General features: G+C 53.7%; 9 protein-coding genes and 1 non-coding gene across 10 annotated transcripts; 5 read left to right on the forward strand and 5 right to left on the reverse strand.

The window, feature by feature from the left end:
* Positions 1–1,099: 1,099 nt before the first annotated feature.
* J4E85_004867 (uncharacterized protein) lies at positions 1,100–2,928 on the forward strand (the record flags this gene model as incomplete). The annotated part of the gene is made up of 2 exons (XM_051469119.1): positions 1,100–1,948; positions 2,002–2,928. 2 exons carry the CDS (start codon positions 1,100–1,102, stop codon positions 2,926–2,928), a joined length of 1,776 nt encoding a protein of 591 aa, XP_051327334.1.
* Positions 2,929–3,561: 633 nt separating this feature from the next.
* J4E85_004868 (uncharacterized protein) lies at positions 3,562–3,930 on the reverse strand (the record flags this gene model as incomplete). Its single annotated transcript, XM_051469120.1, has 1 exon — positions 3,562–3,930. The coding sequence occupies one exon, from the start codon at positions 3,928–3,930 to the stop codon at positions 3,562–3,564; it is 369 nt and encodes a 122-aa protein (XP_051327335.1).
* A 2,489-nt stretch (positions 3,931–6,419) lies between these two features.
* Positions 6,420–8,274, reverse strand: J4E85_004869 (uncharacterized protein; the record flags this gene model as incomplete). Its single annotated transcript, XM_051469121.1, has 4 exons — positions 6,420–6,755; positions 6,995–7,353; positions 7,403–7,967; positions 7,993–8,274. The coding sequence occupies 4 exons, from the start codon at positions 8,272–8,274 to the stop codon at positions 6,420–6,422; spliced, it is 1,542 nt and encodes a 513-aa protein (XP_051327336.1).
* An 856-nt stretch (positions 8,275–9,130) lies between these two features.
* Positions 9,131–10,757, forward strand: J4E85_004870 (uncharacterized protein; the record flags this gene model as incomplete). The annotated part of the gene is made up of 2 exons (XM_051469122.1): positions 9,131–9,331; positions 9,387–10,757. 2 exons carry the CDS (start codon positions 9,131–9,133, stop codon positions 10,755–10,757), a joined length of 1,572 nt encoding a protein of 523 aa, XP_051327337.1.
* A 796-nt stretch (positions 10,758–11,553) lies between these two features.
* Positions 11,554–11,674, reverse strand: J4E85_004871. The gene has a single exon. It is a non-coding gene; the product is annotated as a tRNA-Thr (tRNA).
* Positions 11,675–12,887: 1,213 nt separating this feature from the next.
* On the forward strand, positions 12,888–14,654 carry J4E85_004872 (uncharacterized protein; the record flags this gene model as incomplete). Its single annotated transcript, XM_051469123.1, has 1 exon — positions 12,888–14,654. The coding sequence occupies one exon, from the start codon at positions 12,888–12,890 to the stop codon at positions 14,652–14,654; it is 1,767 nt and encodes a 588-aa protein (XP_051327338.1).
* A 302-nt stretch (positions 14,655–14,956) lies between these two features.
* J4E85_004873 (uncharacterized protein) lies at positions 14,957–15,730 on the reverse strand (the record flags this gene model as incomplete). The annotated part of the gene is made up of 1 exon (XM_051469124.1): positions 14,957–15,730. One exon carries the CDS (start codon positions 15,728–15,730, stop codon positions 14,957–14,959), a length of 774 nt encoding a protein of 257 aa, XP_051327339.1.
* Positions 15,731–16,391: 661 nt separating this feature from the next.
* On the forward strand, positions 16,392–17,609 carry J4E85_004874 (uncharacterized protein; the record flags this gene model as incomplete). The annotated part of the gene is made up of 1 exon (XM_051469125.1): positions 16,392–17,609. The coding sequence occupies one exon, from the start codon at positions 16,392–16,394 to the stop codon at positions 17,607–17,609; it is 1,218 nt and encodes a 405-aa protein (XP_051327340.1).
* Positions 17,610–17,702: 93 nt separating this feature from the next.
* Positions 17,703–21,568, reverse strand: J4E85_004875 (uncharacterized protein; the record flags this gene model as incomplete). Its single annotated transcript, XM_051469126.1, has 6 exons — positions 17,703–17,854; positions 17,911–18,879; positions 18,935–19,088; positions 19,497–20,740; positions 20,793–21,226; positions 21,279–21,568. The coding sequence occupies 6 exons, from the start codon at positions 21,566–21,568 to the stop codon at positions 17,703–17,705; spliced, it is 3,243 nt and encodes a 1,080-aa protein (XP_051327341.1).
* Positions 21,569–21,987: 419 nt separating this feature from the next.
* On the forward strand, positions 21,988–23,611 carry J4E85_004876 (uncharacterized protein; the record flags this gene model as incomplete). Its single annotated transcript, XM_051469127.1, has 7 exons — positions 21,988–22,012; positions 22,093–22,103; positions 22,162–22,182; positions 22,234–22,248; positions 22,304–22,451; positions 22,526–23,271; positions 23,318–23,611. 7 exons carry the CDS (start codon positions 21,988–21,990, stop codon positions 23,609–23,611), a joined length of 1,260 nt encoding a protein of 419 aa, XP_051327342.1.
* Between the last annotated feature and the right edge of the window lie 159 nt (positions 23,612–23,770).

A 23,770-nucleotide genomic window follows, 5' to 3' on the forward strand; every position in this document is an offset into this window, starting at 1 on the left:
ACATCCTCCACTGCAGCGGAATTGCGCATCATGCTACCTTTCGCGGACGAATCTTCATGCAATTGCATGGCTGTGCGACAGAGACTCGGACTCAAACGACTGCTTACACGATGGCTTGTTGGTGATGCGGGGTGGATCTCTTAACCCGAACAAGCTCTCTCCAAGAGATGTAACCGTCGGTTGGGCGTGCTCGGCAGCTGTTGCCAATGCGCCAGTGCAGGTCGATGCTTTCGTGGCTCGACGCCATGGCTGAAGGGCCGTCTACTGAGTGCGGCACCGTCAGACCGTCAGACCGATGGAAGACGTCACATCGTCTCGCCCGTGGGGTCCTCCAACAGCTAAGTGATAATTTTCTAGCGTCTCACAGCAACATCATCGCAACATGTTGAACAGCGACCGCGCGAAACCGATATGCGCCAAGCAACTGGATAGTGACAGGCGGCAGTGGAGACCGGCTGCTTGAATCACTCGATGTTTCGAGCAATTACCGGTCGACAGCCGTCACGTCAGAGGCGTTCAAGAATAACATTTCGGATGGCACTGATAGCAAAACACGTTTCAAACGGCTCGGATCAACAATCACGTTCTATTTTCGCTCCACGACGTGACAGCAATGCGGTTCCTGCATGGCAAAGGAGCGCGTGCCACCAACAACCCATGAGGAAAGCTCCCAATCGCGCATCATGTCCGCCCGAAGCGAAGCCGGCGCCGCGGGTCGAGAGCTTGAATCTGCCAGTGCCAGGGGCCCGCGGCACACCAAGCTTTCTTTTCTACGCTGACCGGCATCTGCAGGCAAGAGTCGAGAGCGCTAGTCGTAACGCGAGTCAACCTTAGCACCAGGCCTTTACGGGGATTGCTGGCTAACCGTCGATCATTCTTACCCTTCATAAGATGATTCTACCCGCATGCCGTGATGACTTTTCTTGGTACCTTCTGTTCGAAGTCCTAATCTTACTTTCTTGTGATCCGTCTTTCGTTCCGGTCCAAGGTCCTTCAGTGTGTCGTCGTTATTGACCACCACTATCCACTCGCTCATCTCTTAATCCGACTATCAGAACAACTTTAATTCCGTAATTCGAACCGACCGCATTCTTACAACATGCACTACTCCGCGGCTCTCGCTGCCGTTGCAGCCATCACTCCTCTCGTCAACGCCCATGGCGCCGGTCTGCCCAACATCATTGGCTTGAACCCAAGGGACCTCCGGGCCCGCGACCTACTTTCTCGCACTGGAGCTCGATTCACCGGAGTTAACGAGCTTCTGCAACCCAAGACTCAGGTTAAGAACAAGGTCGTGGCCCGCCAGGACGACCGCCAGTGTGGTGCGGGTGTCGGCAACTGTCCCGCTGGTCAGTGCTGCTCAGGTGCTGGCTACTGTGGCACAGAAGACGACTACTGCTACTCTCCTGGATGCGATTACGAGCACGGCTCTGGCTGCCCTGAGAACGCCACCCCAGGAGGTACCAACACCTCTTCCATCGCCCGTACCAAGGTCGGCAATGTCGAGTACGGTGGCGCTGGTATCTACGGCTGCACCACGCCCGGCACGGTTGCCATCACCTACGACGACGGCCCACAAAAGGTCTTCACCAGCCATATTCTCGATGTCATGGCTTCCTACAACGCCAAGGCTACTTTCTTCATCACTGGAAACAACATCAACAAGGGACAGATTGACATCACTCCCGAGTTCAGCAGTGTTCTTAAGCGCATGGACTCTGAGGGCCACCAGCTTGCTTCTCACACCTGGACCCACTTGGACCTGAGCGCCGTCTCCCAGCAGGACCGTTACAACCAGATGATCAAGAACGAGATGGCTCTTCGCAACATCGTCGGCAAGATCCCCACCTACATGCGTCCCCCGTACTCCAGCTGCACTGCTGAGTCAGGATGCGAGAAGGACATGGCTGACCTCGGTTACCACGTCACATACTTCAACCTTGATACCGTATGCACTTCCTTGATCTCTTGAAAGGGTTCAATTGCTGACACTAGGAACAGGATGATTACGAACACGACAGCACCACCCTCATTCAATACTCCAAGGATGTTTTCCTGGGCAACGTCACCAGCGGTCCCGCCGCCGGCAACCAGTGGCTCGAGATTGGTCACGATATCCATGAGCAGACTGCCATGAACCTGACCGAGTACATGCTCTCCACCCTCACTCAGCTCGGATACAAGGCCGTTACTGTTGGTGACTGCCTTGGTGACCCCAAGGAGAACTGGTACCGCACTGCTGGTGGTGCCGGCTCTGGCAACGCGCCCAACCCCGCCACTTCTGCCGGTGCTCCCGCTGCCACTGGAACCAAGCAGGTTACCCCCGATGCTACTTGCGGTGGTACCAAGGGATACACCTGCTTGGGATCTACCTTCGGTAACTGCTGCAGCGCTGCCGGTTACTGCGGTACCACTTCGGCGTACTGCGGAACTGGCTGCCAATCTGGCTTCGGTAACTGCGGCAGCAACGGTGTTGCCCCTACCACCACCACCACTAAGGCTGCCACGCCTACCAAGGCTACTACCTCCAAGGCCCCCGTCGCTTCTGCCGCTGGCAAGGTCTCCACTGACGGCTCATGCGGCGGTACTTCTGGTTTCACCTGCGCTGGCTCATCCTTCGGTAACTGCTGCTCCCAGTACGGCTGGTGCGGAAGCACTACTGACCACTGCTCTACTGGCTGCAACTCCGCCTTCGGTACCTGCACTGGCACTGGAGCATCCGCTACTAAGCAGGCCGCTACCACTACCAGCAAGGCCGCTGCTGCACCCACCAAGAAGGCATCTACTGACGGCTCCTGCGCTGGAACCTCTGGATTCACATGCTCTGGCTCCTCTTTCGGAAACTGCTGCTCCCAGTACGGTTGGTGTGGAAGCACCACCGGCCACTGCGGCGCTGGCTGCCAGGGCACTTTCGGTACCTGCACCTAAGTTACCCATTTGGTGACTTTCCCTTTCTGTTCCGTTAGAAGTAATGCGCCCACATGAGGGGACTATCTGTACATTTGTATCAACATAGGGCGGCGTCAAGCCTATCAATGACATGACGAGGTCAAAAAAGGAGCGATTCTACGTCCACAACCGTGTTCTCATACAATTAAACTTTTGTCCCTCATTAGATTAAAACCACTGCACATACCTAGATACCAGGTGTTGCGAGTAGGCTGGGGACGAGGAGTAGATGTGGGCATTCGTATTATCAAAGCATGAAAAAGCATAGAAACGATCAATACACATTAAACATTCAGTATCTTTCATGGAATCCCTCATTTGACCATTCAAGACGAGCTTACCGCAAGATTTGTAACAAGTCGGCTTACTGCCACATCACTGGTTAATGCACTAAAGGCACTGAGAATATTTGAGCTGGCCAGCGATTTCATTGAGGAGCGAGTGTGTTTAAACTACCACCAAGGAGATACATGCAAGTCGCTCGTGAGAGCCGTCATCCCAGTCTACACCAGACACTGCAGGTCTAATGTTGATGGACCATGTCCCTCCGAACACTCCATCCTCGTACATTCCCCAACCCGAAATGGGCATCAGAATGTCAGCTATCGTCGTTTACTCGGGGCAAAGGCCGTTCTCAGTCAAGAAGTCGCCGAGAGCATCGACGCACCCAGCGCAGCCGCAGAGCTGAGTCAAGTCAGTGGGAGTGGGTACTGGGAAGACAATGGGAGGAAATACCGAAGGAGCACCACCGGAAACACAGGCAACGACTGCGGCAACGCCAACGGGTCCGGTTGCAATACCTCCTGCAATGCAGAAAGCGGCACCGATAACAGCAGCGCAGTCGAAGATGCTGCAGTCGGCTTGCTGGGCAGCGAACTGAATGGCACTGGTCATCTGTTGGCTCTCGCGCTTGGCGATCTCGTTGGGAGCGGCGGCAGCGAGGCCAGCAAGGGCGGCGATGGTGATGGTGGAGAAACGCATGTTGATGGTTTGAGGAGGTGTTGAGCGAAAGGCTGGTGAAGTAGTGAAGGCAATGATGTTGTAATGTTGAAGCTTGGTGAGTTCTTTCAGGTCGACTTCTGGCCATCCTTTATACTTTCTCGTCCTCACATAGTCCTCTTTCTTTCTCCATCACCGCTGACATCGACCGGTCAACTCTCCCAGTCCTCTCGGACGCGCACAAAGTTATCACTGTCCCGAACTGGGTTACTGTCTCGGGGTTGAGAGCCTTCCTGAGGCTATTACCACATAACTGTCCGTCATTTTGCCCACTCAGCGTTCTACGACTACTCACCGCAGAGCTTGACTGGCATTCATGAGGTGCACACGGTGTTTCTCGACTGGCAATGACGGTGGTGGTAAGCTGATCGCATAAGGGGTGGAGGTGTCCGGACGTCGAGACACAAAGACAGTGTTCTGGGCGATGACTATGTGCATGCAGCAACCGGCATATGAAGTTCGCAGAATAGAACTACTATGGTGATTCGTCGTTAAGATGATCTCAAGGACCTTGGCGGGATCAATGTAGTGAAGATCGTCCTAGGTTACACGACAGTTAATATGGCTATATTACTAGGGCTGGCCCGGTCAGACACTCACTAACTTCTTCTCCACTACATCGTATGTCTTACATCGGCCTGCGGGGGAGACGCTACTTACCCCGAAACGGTTGTGGCTGGGGAATCTGCTACCGAAAGCGGCCGCAGTAAGGTTGACCGCACATGCTGGCTGACCACTCCTTGAAGCCATTTGCCAGCACCAGGCGGTCAAAAGAAGACGGGCTGCTTAGTTATCTTGGCTCTCATGTAGCCACCACTTTCATGCAGCCAGCACCTGCCTAGGTAGGTACCCGCAGCGCCTTCAGCCTCTGCCGTGACTCTAATTCGAATGCCGATCCCTTCAAGACAGACTACATCGTCGCGTTGTTCATGCAGAATGCTCGTATAGATTGCGACTTCGCTGTTGGTAGCTTTCTATTAGTAGAGTGGAAGGTAAATCCTTTCTTCGATCGACATTCACGTTGCATGTCTTGAACCAAGGTGCCAGGCTACATTATCTTATTCTCGGCCTAGATCTTGGTAAGCACGTAAGGGAAGAGGCGTGTAGATCTATCTTCACGATTAGTGGAGAATGGCAAGTCCCGATGTCACCTCGGCATGCGGTAGACTGGGCAGTCTCTAGTCTTTGAGTAGTCAGAACTACTGTACTGGCAGAATGAGCAGCCCCACGTGTTCGGCTCGTCGCGCACATGCTATAGTTCATTAGACTCTGTACCCTAGTCAACAAGGTGTGAGAAGCTGACTTCAAGCGCTCGGTCCACAAATAAGTAAGCAGATCGCATGCGAGAATACGAAAGCACACACCTTTCTTCTAGTCAGCATCCACCCAACGCGGCCGGGTAGAGATGATCTCGGAAATGCAGAGATCTCAGCATCCAGAGAATACAGTCTTTCAACTGAGACGAGTGGCAACATCGCTATGCTAGAGCCCCACGATACAGCTATGCGCCCTTGATCCTCTTATGTTCAGCTGTATTTAAGTGGGTCTGCACGTGTAGAACGATCTATGGACAAACCAGTCATAGTTTCAGTCACATATCGGCGAAATTGTCCTTCGTGGTGTCCATAACCCATCTTTCATTCCAATGCGCCTGTTCTGATGCGTAGAAGAACTTGTTTCGTGGGACCTCGAGGTGGACAGACGTGATGTTGTCACTTCACTCCTGGTACTTTGCGAACACCAGTGCGCGAGCAGGAAATCCAGCGTCTAGCTGCAATAATACAGTAGACTCGTCGATGGTGTCATAGAACCCGTTGCGGCATTTCAGTTCCACCTCCTTGCAAGTAAGGCGGAGAGACCGGATGTCGCAAGAGGATACACCATTATTGTCGTTAACCCAAAGGAGGAGTTCCATCGGAAGGTTTGGAAGTGATGCAGCAGGATGTCGCGATGAATCTGGCATTGCTCGATGAACGTAGCGGGGGAAGCCTACTGAGCGGATGACATTCAGTTTGCTCATACGGTCTACGAGCATAGTGGCGATGGTTTTTGTGTTGTGCTTGGTGACGCAGATGAACTGTACGACTATGGATCTGCGTGGACCACTCAGCCGGACGATCACCTCTTCGGATCAAACCTGAGACGTCAAGAAATGGCCCCAGGTAGATCGGCTCTTCCTCCCGGAAGTATACTCGTCTTACGTTCTCAGCACATGCTGATAGGAAGCGCAGGTTGACACCCCCGTCTCATCTCTCCACGGCCCTCCCTCGCACGCCAACCTAAGAAAATCTGAACACCCTGGAGCCTACGTTGAGGTCAGGTCACCTACTCTGCAAGTTTTTGTCTGGATGTAGTCTGCAGACCTGTTTAGCGCTTTTCTTAAATGAGGTGCTCGTACAGATTGATCCGTGCATTACCAGCCGACGACGAGCTCGATGACGACTTCCACGTATTCGTCATCTTCTGCTCCTTCAATGCCCATCTCGTTCACATACTGCCCCATCCTTTCTCTCCGCCGACTTGCCCTCGATGCTCTTGCGGCAGGCTTCATTGGTGCGTTGTGTGACAGCCATGCGGGCAAATTTCCACGGCGCTAAGTGTTCTTCCAACTCTTGCCTTATCTCCATGAATGCCGGCTCCTCGATACCCATTATCAGTGCCTTGTACTTTCCGATGTTGCGGTCCGTGATGCAGTATTCTCCGTCGGGCGAGAGTAGGTTGAACTCTTGGAGCTTGGTGTGGGCTTTGATTAGGATGTCGTGAAGTCCGGCCTCGAGTTTCTTGTGTTTCGGGTCTGAGGTGATGATCTGGAGTGCGCGAGCGTAAAGCTCTGCTTTTAGTGATCTGACTGGTCATCCTGACGATGTGTCTTTGACCCACTGCAGTGCCACAAGATTAGTAAACATCTTGTGTGTGCGAGAGGGTTCTCGTGAGTAGGCAGAAGCAACTGGAAAGAGTAAGTACTTACCAGTCTGTTAGACGGGGAGAAAAACTTTCGAATCGATGAGTCCGTGAGTGCTGCACCCCCCAGTCTGAACGAAGTTACATCTCGTCGACCAAATCCATGCTGGTCGTAGTAGGGCAGGGTATTTGGGTGGTTTGGGGCGTGGTCGAGCAGCGCCATGGCGTCCTCGGTAGAGTGGTCCCTCTTTGCTTCCTGAGCTGCTTGCCTTCTGAACGAATACATAGAAACATAACAGAGAATACCGACCGACAGACAGAAGTCTTGGAGCTTTCGGTTGAGTGCATTGGCTTTCATCTCTTGAGTGGGAATAAGCTCACATTCTGTGTTCGGCGCAAGGAACACAGCCTGTGTTGCCACTTCCGATCTGATCGTGGGGAAATGAAGGGACGTGTCGCTGAGGAGAATGTCCAATGGGTCGACAAACAAGCCTCGGGTATAAGCTATGGGATGTCAGTGTATGAGCTTGAGTCCCGAACATCCACGCCTTACCTTCACCAAATAAGAGCGCACTAAGGTCGAGATGTAGGCGTTCTTGCTTCGGCGCGAAAAAGAACTCCCTTGACCCGTCCAAGTTACCCTCTTTGTACTTGTCGTGGCTTCCTTTCAAAAAGCGGAACGTCAGGATACAGCAGTATTCCTGTTCGAACTTGTCAAACTTGATGTCAGCCCAGCGTAATGTGTGGGAAACGGCGCGCGTGGGCATGGTGTGGCTCATGGCACTACCTAGCGGGGCGCCTTTATGATAGCCGGTTCCAACTGTGAAAGTGCCGGGTCGGGCCCCGGTAATATAGGCAAGAACCCACGCGAGGTAATGTTGCTTTGTCTGGAGGACCCCCTCCTGAAGAGCCATGGCCTCCATGTACATCAATCCGAGCTCGAACTCGCCTAGCTCGTTCTTCTCCCTGCTTCCTGTTGGCAAGTCTTGCTCCACGGCTACCATGTGGATATGCCTTAATACTCGGCAATAGTATTCCGTCTGAATCGATTCGAAGTCGAGCGTGTATCGATCAACCCAGAACCGAAGCGAATACTTGTACATATACAATGTACCCACCTGGGAGGTGTTAGTATCTGTTTACCATGGGGATTTGGATGAAACTTGCCTTGACCTTGTCATGGAGTACTCCTTCCGAGACCGTCGCCATGCACTCCAGGAAGCCGCAGACGTGGTCGATGAGGGTCTCACGACTGTACATCTCAGGCTCCTTTTCGATCCCGTAGACACTCTTGCAATATTCCTGGAAGTTACTGCGAGCTTGCGCTCGTTGGGCAATTGTACCGGGAGCCGAGCTGTCATAGAAGCGGGAGCGTTTCGAACTAACTTTGAGCTTCTCCTTTTGCGCGTTGCTCAGTGCAGCCATCTACGCGGCCATCTTGGCGGAAGGGTGCTTAGGTGGTAGAGACAGAGACATCGCGTTCTGCTCGTTTGTATGGACTGAGTAGGATGTGTGGGATCGAGGTCTTTGGTATCCAGCGCGTGGAGAATACGACGCTGATGATGACCTCTGCTTCGGGCTAATGGGAGATTGGTGGCGCAGTTGCTGTCCGCGGAACGGATACCTCCGAGCGTTGAGAAGGTGAGGGTTGTGGCTGTGGAGGTCGGACTAGGAGGCGTAGTAGCGCGGATGCCGTTGGTTGATGAGGAGAGTGAGCGTTACGAATGTGAGAATCAAGGCTGCGGAGGTCTGGTTGGAAAGAGCGAACAGGATGTGTGGGGTGGAGGTCTTCAGTGTATAGCGCTTATAGAACATGACGCTGACAATAAGTACTGCGTCAAGCTGTCGAGACGCTTGCTCGTGCAGATCTTGATGGTTAATGAGAAGAGTGGCACGCTGAGAAGCCGATGATGAAGGCTGCGGAGGACTGGCGGTGAAGAATGGTGAGTGCAGTGTTTGGGTAGGTGAGGTTTGCTTGGCGCGTGGGTTGGGAAGGTGCGACGCACCACAATCTATCTCACCTCGCGGCATCTGCCTCCTCTTCGCTCCTCTGTCAATCTTCGACCGCCTCCTTTCATATACTCTGTCTTTCCGCTTCATGTCTGACAGTCGTTTTCGCCGCGCCCATTCGCTCCTTCGCTTCTACTAGTACTCACCCGCGTTGCGTCCATTTTCTAATTGCATTTGCGAATGCCCAGCTGCGCCGGCTAGACAATACGCATCGCGCCTGGAAACACTTCGCTGGCTCAGTGCTTCACTAGCCTGCTTCCAATCCGAAGCTATGGCGGTCAACGAGGCGCTCGAGCGCAGCGGCGATGACATCAAGGAGAAACTCGCAGACTTCGATGCCCTGGCGACCAGGGACAACATGAAGCTGTTTCTTGTTCAGTTGAACACCACTATTCCTAAGTTCAAGGACCGGGTACGGCTGACTGGGAGCAAGCCTGAGCTGAAGAGCCGGTATCACGAGTACCTCCTAAGGGTATGATCTTCCATCGCTGCATCTACTCGTCGTCCGCTAACTGACCTCCTTGCAGTCCGCCGAGTTGCCCGTAACGAACACGGCTACAACACCTTCAGCAAAGCGCTCCGCAACGGCGCAACAGTCAGCGGCACCGAAGCGCGTGAAGCGTGAACAGCAAACAGGAGACGACGGAGAGATGGACTACAAGAGCATCGAAGACACCGAAGTGCCACAGCTAGCAGCACCGAAGCGCGTGAAGCTTGAACAGCAAACAGGAGACGACGAAGAGATGGACTACAAGAGCATCGAAGACACCGAAGTGCCACAGCCAGCAGCACCGAAACGTGAGGAGTGTGCACCGCAAGCCGGAGAGAGCGAGGCGGTTGGCGACAAGAGCATCGAAGACACCGAAGCGCCACAGCCAGCAGCACCGAGGCGTGAGGAGTGTACACCGCAAGCCGGAGAGAGCGAGGGGGTTGGCGACAAGAGCACCGACAATACCCAAGACACGATGTCAAGCATGCTGTCGCGTCTCTTTGTGGCTGATAGGGTGCAGCTATCAACATCCACAATAATCTGCCTCGACGCGTTAGGATCTCCGTTGAGCGCTGTCGCAGCGTGGAAGCCTGAGAGCGAAGGTTTATCAAGCAGACTTTCGCCGCTGGTCGACCCGATATCCATTCTCGTCTCCGCTCGCGACTCTATCATTGTAACGCACAGTTATCTCGACAATTTTGGTCGGTTGGCTGCTGCGATTCGCACACGTCCGGTCACTGCCCCAGCCTGCTTCAGCTCATTCCTTGCCTGCTTACATTTCACGTTCATCGTGGACCGCGGAGACGCCGGAGATACGTTGGCTGTGCCAGACAAAGAGCCGGAAGACACGAGTTTAGACGAGGCAGCAGTTATGGCCGAGGTTGATGTCCTGTCGAACGAAGTAAACCGCGCCTTGGCCAAATGGAGTTCATCCTTCCCTTCGCCCCCTTCCGATTCCATGATATATCCGGTGGACTTCAACCAAACGGAGAGGATAGAGCTGAGAGGCTTTGCCAGGAAGTACATTGAGAAGTACCCCCATCTCAGCAAGCTGGGGATAGCGAGAGAGGTCTTGCTTGCTACCAGTGAAGACATTCTGGCAACCGGGCCCATCGAACGAGGGGAGAAGTTGAAGACAGCGATGAACGTATCGATCGAGGCAAGGAAGAACGTCAATCTTGTCAAGGGCAAGCCTCCGTCTGCTAAGAGTCCCCACCGCGAGGTGGGTGACAAGGAAGAAGAAGGCGAGAAGACGGACAAGCCGAATGTACGAAGACAGATGCCAGTGGTGATCGAGGGCGACGGTGATGACGAGGAGGAATACGAGGGGGCGGACAAGCCGAAGGCGCGAAGACGGATGCCAGTGGTGGCCGAGGTCGGCGAGGAGGAGGAAGAAGATCAGGATTGAGTCACTATCGCTAGAGAATAGGTAGTCAGTCCCACTTTGAGCTTGCACGTCTACAATACAAGAGTTGAGATGAGGATATCTGTGTATTGTCAGCAGAACTAAACTTTCGAAGGGCTGGTCGTGAATTGTGTAAGATTTACCGTTGTAGTTCATAATTATTGTTGCTCGGCTTGATGTCGCGATGGGGACAGGCCATCTGCAGCGAGAAGCGGGAAAAAGAGGTTGATAACCTTGGGAACGGATGTTGTTTCGCGGGCTTTTTAACGTTGACTGAATCGGTTAGGAAGTGCTTTACCCCGGATTCTCGAACTGAAATTTCAAGACTACGACATTGAAAGCTGTAAAAACATATGATAGATCCAGCTGCAGGCTACTAAAGTTGAGTAGGCTTTCAAACACGTTCTGAAGCCCACCAGGTGTCTGTTTCAGGTTGTTCATCTTGAAATTCAATGGATGTGTTCAGTGTCGTAGCGAAGGCAGCTGAATCATAAGTGCGAGTCCCGTGATGCCACGGTCGCCTGTTTGTAACGGGTGGAAATATGCGTTGAGATTGCATTACTTGTGAGATACTACGTTGTCGAACGATCAATCGCTTGCGGGCTGAAGTTTTGATGATCCCGCACGGGCCGGGAGCTAGTGTGACGCTAGCCCCAATCAGATGACAGAACGTGGGTTCGATCCGTGACATGTTCCCGAAGCCCAGTGAGCAGGAAAACCACAGAATAGAAACAATGAGGCTACAATAGACGCTTAGCGACCAAAAAAAGATAGATATGCTCTTGCAAGAGAGGGCTATTGCCTTCCGCCAGAATTGAACTGACGACCTCGTCATCACGTGACGTCCTGATTGGGACTAGCGCAGCCCATATTGAGACTAGCGTTACTAGTGACGCGCTCTACCACTGAGCTAGGAAGGCGACGATGAAAAATTCTGGAATTGAAAAGTATATGATGGGCGTTTTCTTGTGCGTTCTTTCTAGTGAGGTCAGAATGGACTGGAATAGACGCAGTAGTAGTTGTAGTTGTGCCCTTTCTTTGTGACGGATGTCGGAACATAAAACCCACAGCAGTCCCACTCGCTTAGCTTCGGGTGGGGAAGTCACATATTTCAGAAAGAGGCAACACCTGAGGGGCGCGAATGAGTCTTTCTACTAAGCAGGGCGATGGGCGCGAGATATAGCAGTTCAAGTTCGTGTACGTCTCGTGGCGCCCCCTATCCGTCAAGCGTCGCGCTTTGTTGTTCTATAGGCACGTTTGACAAAGGAGGAACACGCTAGCTCTCACTCAGGGCTACTGCTGGTAGCTTCATTTCGCGATAATCATAGTCGGAGTTACTTCACAGCAGCGAATAGATACCCTTGCCACGTAGACTCGTTCGCGAAGAGAGTCGCGTTGGATCAGCGTCGCGCTGTCTTTGTCGAGTGAGACGCGATCGCAGTTTCAGTGCCAGCGCGCGTGGCAGCGAACGACATCAACACGATCGCATCAGCGACGCAAGCGCATGACATTAGCAAGACATGCAAATATGATGTAAATGAAAGCACGGGGTGGATCTCCGAGTTTGTGTGGAGGTGGATCTGGGGCGGATGACCAGTTAAGCGCAAGCTCATTCACATGCCACCGCGAGCCCGCCAAGGCACCAAATTAAGAACCTGGCGATTGAGCCTCTCCCGCTGATCGCGTTCCTTTCTGCCAAAGCCCCTTCAAACACGACTTCTCCCAACACCACGACACTTCCACTAGACAGATTTACTGCCAGGCCCCGAATCCTGGCTCCGACCATTAACATTCCCAATATTCCACCACAACCATCTATGGGCTCTGCTTCCTTCGCCGCGACCGCTTTCCTACCCACCGCTCAGCTTACCGCAGTTGGCTCCTTCTTCCCCTACACCGCACTGAGCTCAGGCCTGAACAAGACGGACGCCTCCTTCGCATCGCTGGTCCGGCTAGGGGTAGGAGTTCCGCCGTGAATCCTCGCGGCGGACTGTAATATTGGTTTGCCCAAGACCGGCGTTGGATGTGCGCGAACTCCTCTCCGAAGCGTGCGCAAATGCTGACTTGAGCAGAATACGGGCGCAGCTTGGAGAGTGACAACTCTTTATCGCATTACCCCTCACTACCGTTACCATGGTTTTCGCATTCGACCAGAACGATGCCCAACTTCCGGCCAACGCGCCGCGAAACCCTGAGCCTGCCATGCCCGAAGACGACATGTTCGCTTCGGGACCCATGGACATGAGCCCGCCCAAAGCGCCCCTCCACGTAGGAACCCCGCCGATCAACATCGTCAGCCCTATGCCACAGCGCGCAATGCAGCCCGGCCCCGAGGGCAAGCAGCAGGGACCAGACAAATTGGATTTCGACGCCGTGTTCAAGAAGGCCCAGAAGAACAAGAAGAAGAAAAAGAAGGGTCTGAAAGCAGGACTACAAGCTACAAGCGTCACCCGGGGTTTTCACACTCCAGTCACGTCTGGTGGGGAGGAGTCGGACTACTCTTTGGCCACTACACCGCGCTTCGGACCTGTGCGCTCTGGACTTCCCAGCGTCACCAGCAGCCCAGCGCTTAGACCCCAGTCCACGGCGGGAGGCATTAGCAACCTTAAAGCCCAGCTGGAGGCGCTGAACCTAGGCCCAAGGAGCGACTCACCCATGAAGGATTCCCCAGGAAAGGGTGTCGCTATGAGCAGGGTCACATCGCAGTTATCGAGCAACACCAGTATGTCAGGCCGGGAAAGTGACAGTGACCGTACGGAGATGGAGAGCTACGAAATCGACCTCAACGCAGAAGACTTCAACATCGACACGCTCTCCAAGACTTCGACCATGTTGAACAGCGGCATGGCGCGCAAGATGACGGCCGAGGACTTTGAGCCGTTGATGTGTCTGGGCAAGGGCAGCTATGGCACCGTCTTGCTGGTCAGGCAGCGCGCGACAGGCCGCCTTTTCGCGCAGAAGCAGTTCAAGAAGGCTTCCATTACTGTGCATAAGAAGCTCATCGAACAAACCAAGACGGAGCGAAATGTCCTCGAGAGCGTGAACCGACACCCCTTCATCGTCAACTTCTACTATGCCTTCCAGGACCAGGAGAAGCTGTACCTCATTCTGGAGTATGCCCAAGGCGGCGAGCTGTTCCACCACCTCGCTGCTGAGCGCATGTTCTCCGAGGACGTAGCCGCCTTCTACATGGCTGAAATGGTACTTGCGCTTGACCACCTTCACCGCACAGTCGGCGTCATCTACCGCGACCTAAAGCCTGAGAACTGCCTTCTGGACTCCGAGGGCCACCTGCTCCTTACCGACTTCGGCCTCAGCAAAGTCAGTCTTGACGAAGACAGCCCCTGCCGCTCGATCCTCGGTACCGTAGAATACATGGCTCCGGAGGTTGTTCAGGGCCACGAGTATGGCGCGGCAGTCGACTGGTGGTCCCTAGGCGCACTCGGCTTCGATCTTCTCACTGGCGCTCCTCCCTTCACTGGCAACAACAACGCCAAGATCCAGGAAAAGATTGTAAAGCAGAAACTTGCCCTGCCTTACTACCTCAGCGCCGACGCAAAAGATCTCCTCACTCGCCTCCTCCGCAAAGACCCCAAGAAGCGCCTAGGCTTCAACATGGCCAAGGATCTGCCGAACATCAAGAAACATAGGTTCTTCCGCAAGATCGACTGGAAGAAGTTGGAAGCGAGGGAGTTGGAGCCGCCGATCCAGCCACTCATCACGGACCCGGAGTTGGCGGAGAACTTTGCTCAGGACTTTACCGACCTACCACTGAGCCCTGTTCTGACCAAGAAGTTTGACGACTTGATGTTTGAGAGTCAGGCTTCTAGCAATCCTTTTGGGGGTTTCAGCTTTGTGGCTAGCCAGAGCCTGTTGGATAGTGGAGAGTGGGGATACTAGAGGGGTAGGAGGAACATTGGCTTTGGTCTTTTTGTTTTCTGCGTGCTTGTTTATGTCGTTGCTAGAGAAAAGATCGTAATAGAGCACCATCACTACGCGATAATACAGGGCTCAAAATCAATGGTTACTAGATAGAATTGTGTTTTCGTAGGTTGCTAAACCATCTTATTCCAAACTCCGTGCTCGTGCCGTCATCGGTATCATGCGCAAGTATTCATACAGACTGTAAACCAAGTGGGAATCGTTGAATCGAAAGAAATGTCGTTCCAGTCCTCCGTCGTGAGCACTTGAGGTGTTCGTATCTAGGAGGTGGGGGCAGCAGCGGCGGCGTAGGACTCGCCGCTCTTCTCGTTGCTACCCTCGGCGGGCTTCTCGCTGAGCTCAGTAGCGACACCGCCCTCGCTGGCAGGCTTCTGCTTCTTAAGATCGGCCAAATGCCTAGCCTCGTTGTGGACATCCATGACGGTCTTGTTACCCTGCTCGTAGAAAGCACGGAGCTTCTGTCCGGTGGGTGTGGACGCAGCCTTGTCGAAATAGCTGGTCATCATGTTGAAGGCAGCGTAGCCCTTGTTTGTTATGCCCAACTTCTGGTCGACGACCTGCGCCTTCTGTGTAGCCTGGGTCTTCTGGTCGAAGTTGTTGAGGACGTTCATGAACTTGGTGCTGTAGCCGTTCTGCTTGTCCGCGGCGAGGGCCTTCTCGATGGCGGTGTCGGAGATGGCATAGCCGTGGGCGAGGTACTCGGCGATGATGCGTGCGCGGGGCTTCTGCTCCTGCTCGATGTGGTGGTCGCCGTCCTTGGCGTCGTCGGCGGACGCAGACTTCTCGCCGGCAATCTCGTCGATGCTCTTAGCGGACGTGACCTGGACCGAGTTGTGGCCGAGCTGTGTGTTGTCGAGGAGGAGGGCGGTCTTTGCGGCGGCGGCCTTCTCGAAGGTGACCGAGGCAGACTGGGTGTCGTCGCCTGAGGGCTTTACGCTGAGCGACTGGATCTTTCCGCAGAAGGAGAAGAAGCTCTTGATCTCATCCTCGCTAGTCTTGGTGGAGATGTTCTCGACGTTGACAGTGGCAGCCATGTTGAAGTGTATGTGAGGTGTTTTGGGAGGGATTTGGATGTAGTGGTATAGTGGTTGAGGGGTATTGTGAGTCTTTGAGTGATGTGGTGGACAGGGTGTGTTGGCGAAAGGGTCTATTTGTAGCAAGAGGGGTATGCAGCAACCTGCCAGTTCAAGGAGGGCGCAGCCTAGCAACACGCATGGCCGATGACGTACGCGGGGCGGTGCTAGTGGCGTCTAGATGCCCAGCTGGCGGGAACCTTCACGAAGCGCCTCTTGGGCCGTCTTGCATGTGAATGTCTACCATTGCTTCTTCGTACGTAGCTTAAGGCGCAGGCTGTGGCGCATTGTTGTCTGATGCGAGTATTCTTGCGAGCTTATGAGAAACAGTGGATCAAAGCACGATCTGGCATCTAGAGACTTGGGCGGAAGGCGAGACTCGCAACTTGCGCTACCTTGGCATGTAGAGTGTTAATTCATCCCGTCAAAACCTTCGCGCATCGAGAATTGTTACAGACATGCACTGTATGTACTGTGTCGAAAGTGATGCGTGTTACGAGCTCCATTGCTCCACCAAACCTCGGCTTTAGCAAACGTCATAGCTCCGTCTTTCCAAAACATCTTCCATGAGCTCCGCAGGCTTCCAATTCACGTCACCTGCATATTGTCTACGCCACTCACAATGGCTACCAAACTCATCTCGTCGTCTCCGCGATTAGCGCAGTCGTGTCTGCGCCGCACGCGACACCTAGCCCCAGCCGTATCGCGCCTCCCGCAGCGCCGCTACATCTCCGCATACGGCTACGAGCAAGCCAAAGCCCTCACATTCTCCGAATATGGCGAGCCTCCCGCTGTACTCTCTCTGCACGGTCATTCCATCTCGCCGCCGCATAGCAACTTTATGACACTGCGCTTCCTCGCTTCGCCCATCAATCCCGCCGACATCAACCAGATTCAAGGCGTATACCCTTCGAAGCCGACCTTCACCACCAACCTAGGCACACCCAACCCAATCGCTGTCGCCGGAAATGAGGGTGTGGCAGAGATAATAGCGTTGGGCGAAGGAGTCAAGAAGGAAGGCTTCAAGAAGGGCGACTGGGTCTTCATGAAAGGTCCTGGCTTCGGTACATGGCGAACACACGCAAGCGCCACCACCAACGACGTAGTCAAGCTCGACGACCATATGCGCGAAGGCATTACAGCGATTCAAGCCGGCACCGTATCCATAAACCCATGCACGGCATACCGCATGCTCCGCGACTTCACCACTCTCTCCGAAGGCGAGTGGTTCATACAGAATGGAGCAAACTCAGGTGTCGGACGTGCCGCCATTCAACTAGGCAAGAAGTGGGGTTACAAGAGCATCAACGTGATTCGTAGCCGGGAAGACAAGAGCAAAGAAGAAGCCATGAAGAAGGAACTCCAAGAGCTGGGCGCAGACGTCGTCATCACGGATGCGGAATTACAATCGCAGGGCATCAAGGACCAGGCCAAAGAATGGACAAACGGCGGTCGCGCTCCCATCCGTTTGGCATTGAACTGCGTGAACGGGAAAGCAGCTACCGCAATGGCCAAACTGCTTTCTTCCTCGTCGCATTTCGTTACCTACGGCGCGATGTCGAAGCAGCCTTTGACTATTCCCGCGTCAATGCTCATCTTCAAGGACATTCACTTCCACGGCTTTTGGGTAAGCAGGTGGGCGGAGAAGCACCCAGAGGAGAAGCAGAAGACAGTTGCTGATGTACTGGATATGACACGCAAGGGCGAGTTCAGAGACATGCCCGTTGATGAGATCAAGTGGGAGTGGGATACCAAGGGTGACGAGTTGATTGGTAAGGTCAAGGACACATTGGAGGGCTACAGGGATGGCAAGGGTATATTTGTGTTTGGTAAGACGTAGAATTTGTAATGTTCAAAGCTTCGTACGCTCTAAGATATATGTACATACGTCCAGTTGTCGAGTCGGGAGACTATAGCACTGTCCACCGAGACTTTACTGCAAGAACACCCTTGATCCGTTGTTAGGCAAAGGTGCTCTGAACAGCACGAACGGTCTCTCTCTGTTGTCTGTGCCAGGATAGAAGGACGAACTGAAAGCAAGCTGGTTGTCGGTGAAGTAAAGATAGCCATCGCTTCCAACGGACACTGTAACACGTCAGTTTCTCATCAGACATCACCAGCAAAATGGAAGCAAGACTTACTAGTATCCACCCAGCTGATCCTCGGGTCCCTCACAAACAGCGTCATAGACGCATTCTTCGGGTTATGGAACCCAATCTCATTCTGTTCCATATTACCCGCATAGATAAACCCATTCGTATCCGTCTCAAACCCATCGCTCACACCTCTCTCACCCCGATTATTCACAGCCCCCAGCGCCAGTAGCTCAGACGCCTGACTGCGGTCCCGCAGACGCTCGGTGGGAATACTATATAGAGTGCGACCACCAACAGGGCCAAAGTACAAGTGCTCTCCATCAGCGGACAAGGCGATGCCATCGCTTCCCAGCGGAACAGTGGTCAGTGGTAAACCAGGACCGGGGATGTAGTATTTTGGTTCGCCCCAGACGTACGGCACGAAACCCCGCTCTGCTCGCGACTCTTGTGCGCCGTCGAGGTGGCGCCAGCTCTCGCCTGTGCCTAGGTCTACGATGACGATGCCATTGCGGCCCTCGGATGAGGAGTCGGTGATGTACGCTACGCCCTTTCCGGAATCGGTGATGTGAGGACGCAAGTCGAAGCGCACGTCGTTGAGGTATGAGTCTGGGTATGCGACTGTGGGAGGGAAGACGATGGTTTGAATCACCGTGTCGGTTTCAACGTCTACGCCAACGAGCTTGGGGCCGCCGGTGGATGCCAGAACGAGGGTGCCTTCTTCGGTTAATGCGCGGCCTGTGTCTAGGATCCAGAGCCGGTCTTGGGGGTCAAGGACGACGCTCTGGACGCCGATGAGGTAGTTCTGGTAGTTTGCGCCTGTTGGTGGGGTGGTCGTGTGGTTGATGGCTCCGTTCGGCGGGTTGTTAATCTCGACACTTGGGTACGGTGTCTCGGTGCCGTTGGCGGTGAGCTCTGCTACGGCATGTCTGTTGTTGGTGCCTGTGTTGGTGTTGTTGGGATCGAGACCTGCTGGGTAGTTTGAGAATTTACGACCGCCTTTTGAGACGGTGATACCTGGGATTGGTGTTAGTCGTTGTGCATTCGTGAGTCTGGTACAGCGTGTTGGTACCGGTAGGCCATTGATCGTTGTAGAGATGGACGATTTCAAGAGGTGGGCCGGCAACACCGGGATCAGATCGAATGCGCTGTGCGCTGCATAGCGCAGGAACCAGTGAGCTCAACGTGAACACGGAGAGAGGCAGCATATTGGATGCGACAACAATCTAATGACTGATATCAAGAACAGTGGCATGATCACTGACATGACGGTTTATATAGCTTCGAGCAAGCAAGCGCGAACTGTAAACATTACCTCACAGGTACCTGGACGTCAGTTTGCGGCTCGGCATTCTTAGTCTTCAACGTCATGAACATGTCAGGTACCAGGATAAAATTGAGGAGCTATTGACCTCGGGTCGATCTGATGAGGATTTGAGGCTGCACGTAGGGAAGCTATCCGCTTGTGGCCAAGTTTGTCGGCGGCTCACCCCGCTTTTGCTGGGTGCAGGTGTGATGCAACGCCATTGGCGCTATGTAATGCACGTTGCAGATGGTAACAGTTCCGCCTGATCTGATCTGATATCTCACGGATTTGCATTTACTACTGTTTCTCCCATGGTTGTCTAACCAACCCACTCTTTGATGACTTCTTTCAGAGAAGCATTGTCACCTGTCTCACTCCAAGTATGCGATTGCTCACCGTCTTCTGCTTCCGACGTCGCATCTAGCGCCAGCGCAGTCACCTTTAGCTCTCCGCCATCGAAGTCGACTCTGATGTCCCTTGTAGACTTGGTGCCTTTCTTGGTTTCGTTGCTTTGACGAATCGACAGCCGTGGGTTCTGAGTTCTCGTCTGCGCGCGCGAGCCATACTCGCTCTTCAAAAGTCTATGCGCGATATGTAAGGACAGAACCCAATCCAGATACGACTTCAGCTCCTCGACAGTAGCAAACTTGTGTTGCTGGAACAAGCCAAGATCGGAACTCAGAGTGGATGGAAGGGTCAACTTGTGCTCTGTGCCAAACGTCGGTTGACCGATGATTGTGCGTGTAACGACGACCAGACTCTCTGGCTGCGTGCCATTTGGGGCGGGTATGGTCAAAGTCGCTTTTCCATCGAACGGTTTCATGAAGATTTCAAGCAGCTGATCGGTTGCGGACATGCCCTTCTTCGGCGTCGTCTTCAAACTTTCCGAAAGGATCGCCCAAGACGTCTCACGCGTGGTATCCAGGCTCGCATCAAGGCCTGTGTTGTCCAGTGTTTTGGCGACGAGACCAAGATATACGTAAAGCGAGTCGACACCTGCAATGTGATTTGATACAGCAAGAAGCGTGCGCAGTAAAGGTGGAGGAGGCTTATCCCGCTTTTGGCCTGTCAAGGGAGGTGGAAGCTGCGATCTCCTATAGAGACGCATACTATGCTCATGGGCTAGGAGCAGTCGGAGCGCCTCGGCGATGTTGCGAGCCAGCCAATCGTACTCATGTCCTTGGTTGCTCGCTATAGGATCGTCCCGGGGTATGCAATCGATGAGCAGCTTTCGATCTTGCGATGCATTGCCCATGCTAGGCACGTCTATCTGAATGACAGAATCCCGAAATTCGACACCGTAGGCGCGCAGTTGCCGAGTTTCGAGACTCATTTCGTAGTACAGTTCTTCCTCTAATAATGAATCACGGGCAAGTTGTATAGACTTTTCCAGAGACTGAGCCGCGTTTTCGCCGTCGAGAGGAAGTTGTGATGTGCCTGTCATCTTGCCGTCGACACTGATTCGCACGCGGAATGTTTTCGGTTTCAGCGCGAGACTCGGATCCAGAATGATGCTGCCGTCCTTGTCCATCTGAAGAGGGGCAAAGCCACGCGCTTTGAAATGACCGCTTGCTGATACATTGTTAGCTCGAGGAAAGCGACGCGACGAATGAGCAGTCTTTACCTTCGGGGAGTCCATAACGCACGGCAAAGGGCGAATGGCGTACATTCTGGCGCAGTCGCTGGATGGGCCACCCCTTGTCGGAGACGGACACTATCTCATGCCAGTACTTCGTCTCTCGCCGTATCTCCTTCTCCAAGTGTTTTGCGGCCTTCAATATCTCGTCTACCGAAGAGTCGAGCGCCCCCATGCGTGCTCCCTGGGCAGCTATCTCTTGTTTCGACGCGAGATCTTGTAACCGTTGTACCTCGTCCGGCTTACGAGTCCGATGTTCGTGGTTCTCCTTGCTCATGCCGAAAGAGCCGAGTGGTATGCCCTGGTTCAGGCCTTGCTCTCGAAACGTCGGACTGAAGAAGTTGAGGGCGCGTTTGTTTGGGTCTTGGGAGAGGATGAGGGAGACGAGGTCGAGCGCGTTGGTAGCAGCAAATTTAGCCCATCTGTCTTTGGTCAGTATGAACCCCCATACAACGCGTTCGCGTTCAGACGTACTCCAGATGACTATACATCTCCTGCCCGGCTTTGAACACCTTCTCTAGCTGCTCCTGCCGGGAAGGCGCTTCTTTCTCCTTCTTCTCCTTATCAGCCCCCTCTGCAGCGTCGTCTGGTACATCTTTGCCCGCGTCAATGTCCTCCTGTAGCGACTGTTCGGTGATGTTGCGCAAATGCCCGCGTTCGCTCGCTAGCTGCTCGATCTTGAACAGCAGGTCATCCTGCGTCAGCTCCTCCTTCTTTGGGGCCGGCCATGGGCGCAGGGCCACGTTGTTCAACGATGAGTCCATCTTGCCTGCGACTCTGGAGGCGGCCGGGTAGCTTGGGCAAAGCTGGCTGGGTTCCTGTGGTTTGTCCGACACGGTGGGCCCTTGCATAAAAGCCGTCCCCCAGTAGCGGCCGTTGCAGATCGCCGCTTATCGATTGCGGCTTCACCCATGCAACCCACGAATGGCACACGTTGCACGCGCAATCGTGGATCAAAAGCAAGGTAGCTGTAGCTTCGTAGAGGGGAATAAGCAGCTTACAGGTGTTAGTGTACCGTCGCGCGGGGATGTCACCGGGTCACATGTGCATGGCCCCTTCCCTCTCCAGCCACTAACGGCCGTCTCCGATAAGCTTGGACAGACAGCTTAGGTTACAGTGACAACTCAGTCACAGTGTCCTTCACTTCTCCTCATTCCTCCTTCACCGATTGAGACTTTGCAAGATGACCACCAGATACCGCGTAGAATGTAAGTCCCCACCACGGCTACAATCCCCAAAGGTCGACTCAGAGACAAGACCGCTGACTTGATGGTTTCCCGTGTGGCAGATGCCCTCAAGGTGTGTATAAGTTACAGTGACAAGCATCTACCTTCAGATAACTGACGTGTCCCGAAAGACCCACAGACGAGACCAGCTCGTGAGTATCCTGTGATGCCTGACCAGTATGCCTAGCTAATGCACGACACAGATAGAGTGGATCAAGGTAATGCTCTTTCAGCTTGCAAGACAATGCGAGCAACATACTTATACTACCTCAGGGTCTCCTAGCCGTTCCTTTCGTCTTACACTCCCATCCAACAGCAGTATTCGAGCCCAGCGATGAGTCAGTCGAGCACCAAGCCAACATCGCTCAACGGCGGTATGCCGAGATCCTACGCGACGTTGAAGAGATCATCAACGACCACAGTATGTCACGAAGCCATTGAAGCCGCGAGAGTCCGGGTAGTCTACGGTGAAATCACAGGGCTAACGCAACTTAGTCCAACACCAGAAAGATGGCAAACCCGACAGATCAAAGTTGAAGCTTCTCGTTCCAACAGTAGCGAACTTCTTCACGTCCTTAGCATTGCATGACGCTTTCATCTGGCAAGATCAGCGGCGCTTCATCAGCCACCGACGTTTCGTTCCCCCTTCTTTCAACGATGTGCGTCTAGTTCTCAACACAGCCCAAGTAATGAGTCTCATCCGCAACGGTCCACTCGAACTCGTGACGTTTGACGGAGATGTCACATTGTATGACGACGGCAAAGACTTGACAGAAGACAACCCGATCATTCCCAAGATCCTGCAGCTCATGCGTCGTGGATCAAAGATTGGCATTGTCACAGCTGCAGGGTACACAGAGGCGAAGCCATACTATGGCAGACTTTACGGGCTTTTAGACGCCATTCAGGCATCCGATCTGCCCCTAGAGGCTCGACAGAATCTGATCATCATGGGCGGTGAAAGTAACTTCTGTTTCAAGTTCGACGAGAACAGTCCAGTTCTACTACGCCTGATTCCCCGAGAAGAATGGCTGCTCAAGGAGATGCTTTCGTGGACTGAGTCGGACATCAAGGACCTGCTTGACTTGGCGGAAGTGTCTCTGAGGGACACTGTCAAAAACTTCCGCATGGAGGCAAATGTAGTCCGGAAGGAAAGAGCGGTGGGTATCGTACCAAAGGACGGGCACAAGTTCTGCCGAGAGACACTGGAAGAGACTGTTTTGATCGTGCAGAAGATACTCGTAGGTTTGAGACCATGTGCGATGCTTGCAATGCTGACGCGGCTAGGAAATATCGGAGGTCGGCCAGCGTCTCCCCTTTTGCGCGTTCAACGGCGGAAACGACGTATTCGTCGACATCGGCGATAAGTCCTGGGGTGTCCTTGCCTGTCAGCGGATCTTCGGCGGGATTGAGGGCAGCAAAACATTGCACGTTGGCGACCAGTTCTTGAGTGCTGGGGCGAACGACTTCAAGGCTCGGTTGGCATGTACGACGGCGTGGATCGCGAACCCGCAGGAGACGTGCCAACTGCTCGACGAGATTACCGAATTGGACGAGGTGCATCAGCGAAAGACAAGATAAGAGTGGCCCGGATCAGGTTGTGCATAGCGATGACATCAGGGTGCTTCGGAAGCTACGGCATAGGGGTCGTCCATGTGGCGGATAAACTTTGGAGGGGTACACGGCTGCAGTGCGTGTTTGAAGCATGTCGCAGCGAGAGGAATATGGGCCTAGATAACC

The sequence above is a fragment of the Alternaria conjuncta genome (genome assembly GCF_024043145.1).
Source record: "Alternaria conjuncta strain BMP 0040 chromosome Unknown scaffold_6, whole genome shotgun sequence".
Classification (NCBI taxonomy): Eukaryota; Fungi; Ascomycota; class Dothideomycetes; order Pleosporales; family Pleosporaceae; genus Alternaria; species Alternaria conjuncta.